Genomic DNA, 10,382 nt, shown 5'->3' on the forward strand with positions numbered 1-10,382 from the left:
AGATGGCAGTATTGTCCTGTTTAAGAGTGTCACAACATTGCTGTTTACGGCAGACAAACTGCTTTACGGTAGACAAAAACGTGACTGCTGTTGCTGTGTGTTGTTGCCGCGCTGGGAGGACGTTAATGAAACTGCCTAACAATAAACCCACATAAGAAACCAAGAACTCGCCCTCCATCATTCTACAGTTATAACGTGATTGGGCAGGTACGCTGTTTATATTGTGGGTTAGCGACTTAGGTCCGCATGGACATGAGTCCGTCTGAATTTCGGGAGATTTTCGGGAGAAAATTTGTCCCGGGAGGTTTTTGGGAGAGGCGCTGAATTTCGTGAGTCTCCCAGAAAATCCGGGAGGGTTAGCAAGTATGCCTTAAATGGCCAGCACTCTTTGTGAAGAGCAATACGTGCACACGTGTCCGAGTCTCTTAACTAGATTTGTTGCTAGTCGCTTTTTAAAAAAAAAAATATTGGAGGGCTCTGATTACAGTGATGATACTAATCCCTACTGCTACATCTTCTTATTCTCTGGCCAAGCAGGTGTGTTATACAGTCATACCTTGATTTTTGTACGTCACACTTTTTGTATGATTCTATTGAACATTGTTTGGCCCAAATTTAGGCCCAGTTTTCACATGGCTTCTTGGTTATGGTACGGCACAAACGTTGCACGTTAATTGCATATCTTTGCTCGGAGTTGAGTGCCCAAACAAAGAATCCCACGCGTTGGTAACTCTATGTTCTACTTTCTTTTATCATTAGGCACGACTGCAAAATAAGTAGGGGTGCGTGATAAATGTGTATATATATGAGGAATTATGACAGCACACTAATAAATTCAATAACACTAACTAATAGCTGATTTAAATAAAATGCCCTAATTACCCGTAATTGTGCTGTAGGTGGGTTAGGGTGAGGAAATAAAGCGCTCCTTTTTATCATACGTGTTTTGCTGTAAGCCTGTTGTAAACTTCCTCTGAGCTAAAGCAAACAAAAAGTAGTAGTTGTTGGGTCTCATGAAGTCTGCCATGATTAGTTCCGTATTTTTCGGATTATAAGTCGCAGTTTTTTCATAGTTTGGCCGGGGGTGCGACTTATACTCTGGAACGACTTATGTGTGAAATTATTAACACATTACCGTAAAATATCAAATAATATGATTTATCTCATTCACGTAAGAGGCTAGGCGTATAGCAGCAATCGTCACACACACACACACACACGTCAACCAATAAAAATTTGGCGGGGGCGAGACTATGACGTAAGCAACGTACCGATAGAAGAGGAAGCGGCGCTTTGTCTACTTTTGGAGTTGGCAGAGTTGTTTAGAAGCGACACCAAAGAAGAAGATTTCATGGGATTTAGCGATTAGGAGTGACAGATTGTTTGGTAAACATATAGCATGTTCCATATGTTATAGTTATTTGAATGACTCTTACCATAATATGTTACGTTAACATACCAGGCACGTTCTCAGTTGGTTATTTATGCGTCATATAACGTACACTTATTCAGCCTGTTGTTCACTATTCTTTATTTATTTTAAATTGCCTTTCAAATGTCTATTCTTGGTGTTGGATTTGATCAAATAAATTTCCCCCCAAAAATGGGACTTATACTCTAGTGCGACTTATATATGTTTTTTTCCTTCTTTGTTATGAATTTTCGGCCGGTGCGACTTATAATCCGAAAAATACGGTAGTTATAAGTGAAGAAAATAGTGAACGTTGTGATGCATCTGTAAAATTACAATGATCACAATATGTACATATTACATGTTATTATGAATGTGCTTGTTACTACATGACATACATACTTACACGATGATGCTTTTGGATGTTTTTTGAGCGCTTTATAGGTGGAATAGAGTGACCCACGTTAGCTCCATTGATAACTTTTGGTAGCATTTAGCATTAGCATGCATAAAAAGAAGAAGACATACAGTACAGGTCAAAAGTTTGGACACCTGCTCATTCAATGCGTTTTCTTTATTTTCATGACTATTGTAGATTGTCACTGAAGGCATCAAAACTATGAATGAACACATTTGGAGTTATGTACTTAACAAAAACAAGGTGAAATAACTGAAAACATGTTTTATATTCTAGTTTCTTCAAAATAGCCAACCTTTGCTCTGATTACTTTTTCGCATACTCTTGGCATTCTCTCAATGAGCTTCAAAAGGTAGTCACCTGAAATGGTGTGAAAAGGGTGGCTATTTTGAAGAAACTAGAATGTAAAACATGTTTTCAGTTATTTCACCTTTTTTTGTTAAAGGGGAACATTATCACCAGACCTATGTAAGCGTCAATATATACCTTGATGTTGCAGAAAAAAGACCATATATTTTTTTAACCGATTTCCGAACTCTAAATGGGTGAATTTTGGCAAATTAAACGCCTTTCTATTATTTGCTCTCGGAGCGATGACACAATGTGACGTCACATCAGGAAGCAATCTGCCATTTTCTCAAACACATTACAAACACCGAGTCAAATCAGCTCTGTTATTTTCCGTTTTTTCGACTGTTTTCCGTCCCTTGGAGACATCATGCCTCGTCGGTGTGTTGTCGGAGGGTGTAATAACACGAACAGGGACGGATTCAAGTTGCACCAGTGGCCCAAAGACGCAAAAGTGGCAAGAAAATGGACGTTTGTTCCGCACACTTTACCGACGAAAGCTATGCTATGACAGAGATGGCAAGAATGTGTGGATATCCTGCGACACTCAAAGCAGATGCATTTCCAACGATAAAGTCAAAGAAATCTGCCGCCAGACCCCCAAGAAAAGAGAGCGGATGAGGGTATGTCTCCAGAATATATTAATTGATGAAAACTGGGCTGTCTGCACTCTCAAAGTGCATGTTGTTGCCAAATGTATTTCATATGCTGTAAACCTAGTTCATAGTTGTTAGTTTCCTTTAATGCCAAACAAACACATACCAATCGTTGGTTAGAAGGCGATCGCCGAATTCGTCCTCGCTTTCTCCCGTGTCGCTGGCTGTCGTGTCGTTTTCGTCGGTTTCGCTTGCATACGGTTCAAACCGATATGGCTCAATAGCTTCAGTTTCTTCTTCAATTTCGTTTTCGCTACCTGCCTCCACACTACAACCTCAATACATGCGTAATCTGTTGAATCGCTTAAGCCGCTGAAATCCGAGTTTGAATCCGAGCTAATGTCGCTATATCTTGCTGTTCTATCCGCCATGTTTGTTTGTATCGGCATCACTATGTGACGTCACAGGAAAATGGACGGGTGTATATAACGATGGTTAAAATCAGGCACTTTGAAGCTTTTTTTTTAGGGATATTGCGTGATGGGTAAAATTTTGAAAAAAACTTGGAACACTGGGAACTGATTTTTAATGGTTTTAACCCTTCTGAAATTGTGATAATGTTCCCCTTTAAGTACATAACTCCACATGTGTTCATTCATAGTTTTGATGCCTTCAGTGACAATCTACAATGTAAATAGTCATGAAAATAAGGACCACATTGAATGAGAAGGTGTGCCCAAACTTTTGGCCTGTACTGTATGTGTACGATTGTGAATGATAGACAAAATTCCCCCCCAAAAGTGCACTTCCTAGTTTGAGTGAGACGGTTGTAGATGTTGTTTTGGCGTAATAATTTGTTTTAATAAAGTGATTGTTGATTGACTACGCCCTTGTGGTCCTTTCAACACCCAAGCATTTTATACCCACACAAAAACATCGCAATCTGGCAAATTTGTGACTTCAGTCAGGATGTCGATAGACAAGGGTAATGTCCTGGAGTCTTCCGGAGAATTTAGCAGAGTTGGCAGGTCTGCGACGTGCTGCCATAAAGCAGACCTATACAATGCCACGGATGCATCCTCTAACTGTTTATCTTTTCCACTCGCCATGTCTACAAGACGAATGCATCAGGCTCCACAGTTTTGCCTCTCTGTCACTTCAAGTTTTACTATGCACATGGGTATGATTGTAACTAAACACACACACACACACACACACACACACACTCTTCAAACGGAGTAATCAAAAAGTGGGGGAAGAACATATGATCCAAATGCCAGACGTGCTCCGGAAAAGAGTCAGGTCAACCGAACGGTACAGATTTTCTTTATAAAACATTTCATTCCTAACACGAATGTACAAGCACACTGCAATATAACCAAAAAAGATGATCAGTTCTGTTGAACTGTGAGAATTGTACCTGGTGGTATTTTTTTAAGATGTTGTGCATCTCAGCGATATCCTCACTGGATACGGTTTTGATTACAAATCGGTGGTCGTAGCTGGAGAGGAAGCGGTTGCCAAAGCGACCTTGGGAGTCGCTGTTGAGCGGAGCACTCCGTGTCAGAGAGTTCTGTAAGTCAAAAAATATGCAGATTCTGAAAGGAACATTCTGGTATGCACAGGAGCTCATCCAGGCACAATGCTACTTGGTTCTTGTTAGCTTACCTGGTAGTCTTGGTCATCGATGCAAAACCTCTCCCTCAGGTTTCTGAACACCATGGGACAATATTCTTTGAACTTAAAGCGACTAGGAAGGTTTTCTCTGTCAAGGGAAAGTCACACAGTCAAGTAACATTTTGCCTGCTTGATTTGTTTTAAGCCTTGGGCCACTTTTTTTCTTAACATACAGCTTTGTTTATATTATTTTATCAAAGATAATACGTTCACCAACATAGCCTTTAGCGATGCACCAAATTTTCGACCACCAAAAATTTGAATTTTCAATTTACGTCGAAAGACTGTTGAAAGGCCAATGTTGACAGGTGTGGAGTGGAGGCAACATGTCGGTTGTGTGGACATACGTCAAAATATGCGAGAAAGACCCGCTGAGACCAATCTGCAAAACGTGCAATGTGAAAATATCAAATGATCAAAAGATGTTGTCCGTGTCGGGTTTAATCACCAGAAACCCAAACATTTTAATCAATGAAAAAAAGTGGTAGTGTTGTGCGATATTACAACATAAAAATGTCTATTGCATGATATAATTCTCTATTGTTTATGTCATAATTTTACATCCGTGCTGCAGCTAATGTAATAGCACAACAATACTACTTTCTGGTAGCATTTTTGCGTCACTTCAAAGAATTTTAAAGGCAAGAGCCGGCGGTACAATGGATGGATGGATGGAAGACCACAATCGCAGCTAAACCAATAAAACCCAAAGAGAAATTGGTTTCAAAAAGACGGAAGAGGAAGTCCTTTGTTTGGATTTTTTTTTAAAGTCGGACATCGAACAAACAATGGTAGGCTGATATGCAAAACATAACAAAGGCAAGTCAACTTTAACATGTCTAATCTTTTCTACCACTTGAAGACACGGCATGAAGAACAGCACAGAGACAGTATTAAATTGCGACAAACTACTAGCCTTACCTCAAAACCACGACATCCATCCCTCCCATCCATTTTCTACCACTTGTCCCATTCGGGGTTGCAAAAGTGGTATTATTTTTATTTGATATTGTTGGAATACCAGTGGTAAAAAACTATAATCATAACTTCAGGATTTTATAATTGTTGTATTCATTCAAGGATAAATATTAATGTGTGCAATTGCAATTAGAGATGTCCGATAAATGCGTTAAAATGTAAAATCGGAAATTATCGGTATCGTTTTTTTTATTATCGGTATCGTTTTTTTTATTTTTTTATTAAATCAACATAAAAAACACAATATACACTTACAATTAGTGCACCCACCCAAAAAACCTTCCTCCCAACTCATTCACACAAAAGGGTTGTTTCTTTCTGTTATTAATATTCTGGTTCCTACATTATATATCAATATATATCAATACAGTCTGCAAGGGATACAGTCCGTAAGCACACATGATTGTGCGTGCTGCTGGTCCACTAATAGTACTAACCTTTAACAGTTAATTTTACTCATTTTCATTAATTACTAGTTTCTATGTAACTGTTTTTATATTGTTTTACTTTCTTGTTTTTAATTTATTTATCTTATTTTATTTTATTAATATATTTTTTTTAAAGTACCTTATCTTCACCAAATTAGGCATAATAATGTGTTAATTCCACGACTGTATATATCGGTATCGGTAATTAAAGAGTTGGACAATATCGGAATATCGGATATCGGCAAAAAGCCATTATCGGACATCCCTAATTGCAATGCCTTGCTTTTAGTGAGGTAATACACATTAGTGAGGTAATACACAGTCATAGCTGTAAATGGAATGATAATAATGATTGGCATAATAATATATTTCGGTGTTTCAGTTTTCAACCTTTGTTTCTTCATTTTTGGTTTCGTTTCGAATTCAGTACATCCCTAATAGCATTCATTAAAAATGAGCTTCAACAATTTCATGACAGTGTAATGAGGAAACAACACCTTTCTCACACAGAAAGGGGAACCTGTTACACAATAAAGCATAAAGCAGCTAGTGTGAGCCTCATAAGAATTGAATACTTGAGGAGGTCTGATAAGAGGAGTCATTCTGACCATTGAAGCATAGTCAAACACTAGATAAAATACAAGATCATAAAATCCTTTTATAAATGGTCTGTGACAGCATGAGAATGTTTAGGTACCTACTTGTTAAATAGATGGTTGTCCACTTTGATTTTGCTGTAGGCTTTAAAATCATCCGGCATCAGCATTACTGGTACAGGCACATTATTTAACTCGTTAATCTGGAGGAAGACAAAAAAATCAGTTGATCAGAAGAAATTAGTAATCACAGTCTATGTAAATACAGAAAACATTCAACCTAAACACTGTAAAATCTCTGCAGGTGTTTACCAACATGAATAATCATTAACTTGAGAGCAAAGAGCAACCTGACTTTGTCCACTATAAAGCCTTTGATGATATTCGGATCAAACACTAATGGAATTTTTTTTCTCGAGACGCAATATAAATACACTCAAAAATACCGAATCTACAGGCCATTTACATCTCCAGAATATAAAATGTACAAATGCTTGATGAAATTAACTTGAAAATAGTTTTCTTTATAAAAGCAAAAGGTCTGCACAGTTCTGTTACCCAAATATTTTCATGTTGTTTATATTTTTAAAGTCCAACTCATACTAACTGGTACACACAAATTATGGAGATGATATCAGTAGAAAAAACTGCATTTAGTTTAGATAATAATGAGTCATATATCGGAATATGGGATCCATTATTTAAATGTGTTTTAACTAATAAATGAACCAAAATATGACTTATTATATCTTTGTGGAAAATGTTGGACACGGTGTGTTGTCAAGCTTATGAGATGCAATGCAAGTGTGAGCCACTGTGACACTATTGTTCATTTTTTATTAATGTTTTTGATGATAATATCAATGAGGGATTTTTAATCACTGCTATTTTGAAATTGTTACTAATATTGATACTGTTGTTGATAATATTCATTTTTGTTTCACTACTTTTGGATTGTTCCGTGTCGTGTTTGTGTGTCCTCTATTGCTCTCAATTGCTATGTTTATTGCTTTTCTGAATGTTGCTGGGTCGGGTTTGGTTTTGGAATTGGATTGCATTGTTATGGTATTGTTGTGTATTGTTTTGTTGGATTGATTAATACATTCATTAAAAAAAAAAAAGCAAAAGGTCTGCACAGTTCTGTTACCCAAATATTTTCATGTTGTTTATATTTTTAAATATACACACACACAAACACACACACACACATTATATATATATATATATATATATATATATATATATATATATATATATATATATATATATATATATATATATATATATATATACACACACATATTTATACACAAATATACATATATATTTATACACATATATACTGTATATACATATATATACACATACACACATATATATATATATATATATATACTGTATTGCCAAAAGTATTTGGCCTCCTGCCTTTACTCACATATGAACTTGAAGTGCCATCCCATGGAATTGTCCAAAATGTTTTGGTAGCCTGGAGCAATCAAAGTTCCTTTCACTGGAACTAAGGGGCCAAGCCCATCTCCTGAAAAACCAACCCCACACCATAATTCCTCCTCCACCAAATTTCACACTCAGCACAATGCAGTCCGACATGTAGTGTTCTCCTGGCAACCTCCAAACCCAGACCGGTCCATCAGATTGCCAGATGGAAAACCGTGATTCATCAGTCCAGAGAACGCGTCTCCACTGCTCTAGAGTCCAGTAGCAACGTGCTTTACAACACTGCATCCCACGCTTTGCATTGGACTTGGTAATGTATGACTTAGATACAGCTGCTCGGCCATGGAAACCCATTCCTGAAGCTCTCTGCGTACTGTACGTGGGCTAATTGGAAGGTCACATGAAGTTTAGAGCTCTGTAGCAACTGACTGTGCAGAAAGTCTTTGCACGATGCACTTCAGCATGTGCTGACCCCTCTCTGTCAGTTTACGTGGCCTACCACTTGGTGGCTGACTTGCTGTTGTTCCCAAACTCTTCATTTTTCTTATAATAAAGTTGACTTTGGAATATTTAGGAGCGAGGAAATTTCACGACTGGATTTGTTGCACAGGTGGCATTCTATGACAGTTCCATGCTGGAAATCACTGAGAGCGGCCCATTCTTTCACAAATGTTTGTAGAAACAGTCTTCATGCCTAAGTGCTTGATTTTATACACCAAGTGATTAGGACACCTGATTCTCATCATTTGGATGGGTGGCCAAATACTTTTGGCAATATAGTGTATATATACACACACATTATTTATATATATATATATATATATATATATATATATATATATATATATATATATATATATATATATATATATATAAATGAATTAGGGATGTCACGGTATGAACATTTCTTATCACGGTTATTGTGACCAAAATTATCACGATTATTATCGCGGTATTTTTAAATGTGCTCAAAATGTTCAAAAAACATTTATACTGAAATCTTTTAACCAAGATTTATCTGAAAAAAAACAACAACAAAAAAACAACACATTCAAAATGATTTTCTTTTTAAGAGAAACGATACTGTAGATAAAAACACTGTTTCATGGACCTCAAGTAGAAATTGAATGTGCATATAAAAGCAACAAAAGCACTATAAACAAAAACAAAAGCACTATAAACAAAATAATATGGCAAAAAACAATAAAATAACATAAATACCGTTTTTTTTGGACTATAAGTCACATTTTTTTTCATAGTTTGACTGGGGGTGTGACTTATACTCAGGAGCGACTTATGTGTGAAATTATTAACACATTACCGTAAAATATCAAATAATATTATTCAGCTCATTCACGTAAGAGACTAGACGTATAAGATTTCATGGGATTTAGCGATTAGGAGTGACAGATTGTTTGGTAAATGAATAGCATGTTCTATATGTTATAGTTATTTGAATGACTCTTACCATAATATGTTACGTTAACATACCAGGCACGTTCTCAGTTGGTTATTTATGCGTCATATAACGTACACTTATTCAGTCTGTTGTTCACTATTCTTTATTTATTTTAAATTGCCTTTCAAATGTCTATTCTTGGTGTTGGGTTTTATCAAATAAATTTCCCCAAAAAATGCGACTTATACTCCAGTGCGACTTATATATGTTTTTTTCCCTTCTTTATTATGCATTTTAGGCCGGTGCGACTTATACTCCGAAAAATACGGTACCTAAAATAAATGTGAAAATTGTGCAAGATCGCACCTTATGGACCACCGATTTGTAATCAAAACGGTATCCACTGAGGATATCGCTGAGGACGAGGAATAGCTAAACATGCTTCACTACACACCGTAGAAGGATACAACAGCTCACCGGCGTCACCGCTAACAAAAGCTACCGCGCCTGACTGTAAACAAATGCCATGGGTGGATCTACACCGGACCTCCCCTTTAATGATACCAAGTACAAGAGCGTATTTAGTCGATACTACTATGATTACATCGATATTTTTTTATCGTTACAAAATCTTTTTTCTTTTAAATTCATATTATATTCATAAACTCAGGAAATATGTTCCAGGACACATGAGAATTTAAATTATGACCAATGTATGATCCTGTAACTACTTGGTATCGGATCGATACCTAAATTTGTGGCTTCATCCAAAACTTATGTAAAGTATCCAAACAACAGAAGAATAAGTGATTATTACATTTTAACAGAAGTGTAGATAGAACATGTTAAAACAGGAAAATAACCAGATATTAACAGTAAACAAACAAGTAGATTAATAATACATTTTTACAGCTTGTCCTTTATAATTTTGAGAAAATAATAGATTAATACACACTATGTTACTGCATACGTCAGCAGACAAATTAGGAGCCTTTGTTTGCTTACTTACTACTAAAAGACAAGTTGTCTCATATGTTCACTATTTTATTTAAGGATAAATTTGTTCTTCGATTGCA

The 10,382-nt window shown here is 36.4% G+C and overlaps 1 protein-coding gene across 1 annotated transcript in view; it reads right to left on the reverse strand.

Moving 5' to 3' along the window:
• The window catches only part of LOC133617260 (phosphatidylinositol 5-phosphate 4-kinase type-2 beta), a 57,805-nt gene that overhangs the window by 27,283 nt on the left and 20,140 nt on the right, over positions 1 to 10,382 (reverse strand). Inside the window, exons 2-4 of the mRNA XM_061977140.2 lie at positions 6,558 to 6,655; positions 4,442 to 4,538; positions 4,194 to 4,346 (exon numbers count right to left, since the gene is read on the reverse strand). Of these exons, the coding sequence (XP_061833124.1) occupies positions 4,194 to 4,346; positions 4,442 to 4,538; positions 6,558 to 6,655 (348 nt within the window). The remainder of the gene's footprint in view (positions 1 to 4,193; positions 4,347 to 4,441; positions 4,539 to 6,557; positions 6,656 to 10,382) is intronic.

The sequence above is a fragment of the Nerophis lumbriciformis genome, linkage group LG16 (genome assembly GCF_033978685.3).
Source record: "Nerophis lumbriciformis linkage group LG16, RoL_Nlum_v2.1, whole genome shotgun sequence".
Classification (NCBI taxonomy): Eukaryota; Metazoa; Chordata; class Actinopteri; order Syngnathiformes; family Syngnathidae; genus Nerophis; species Nerophis lumbriciformis.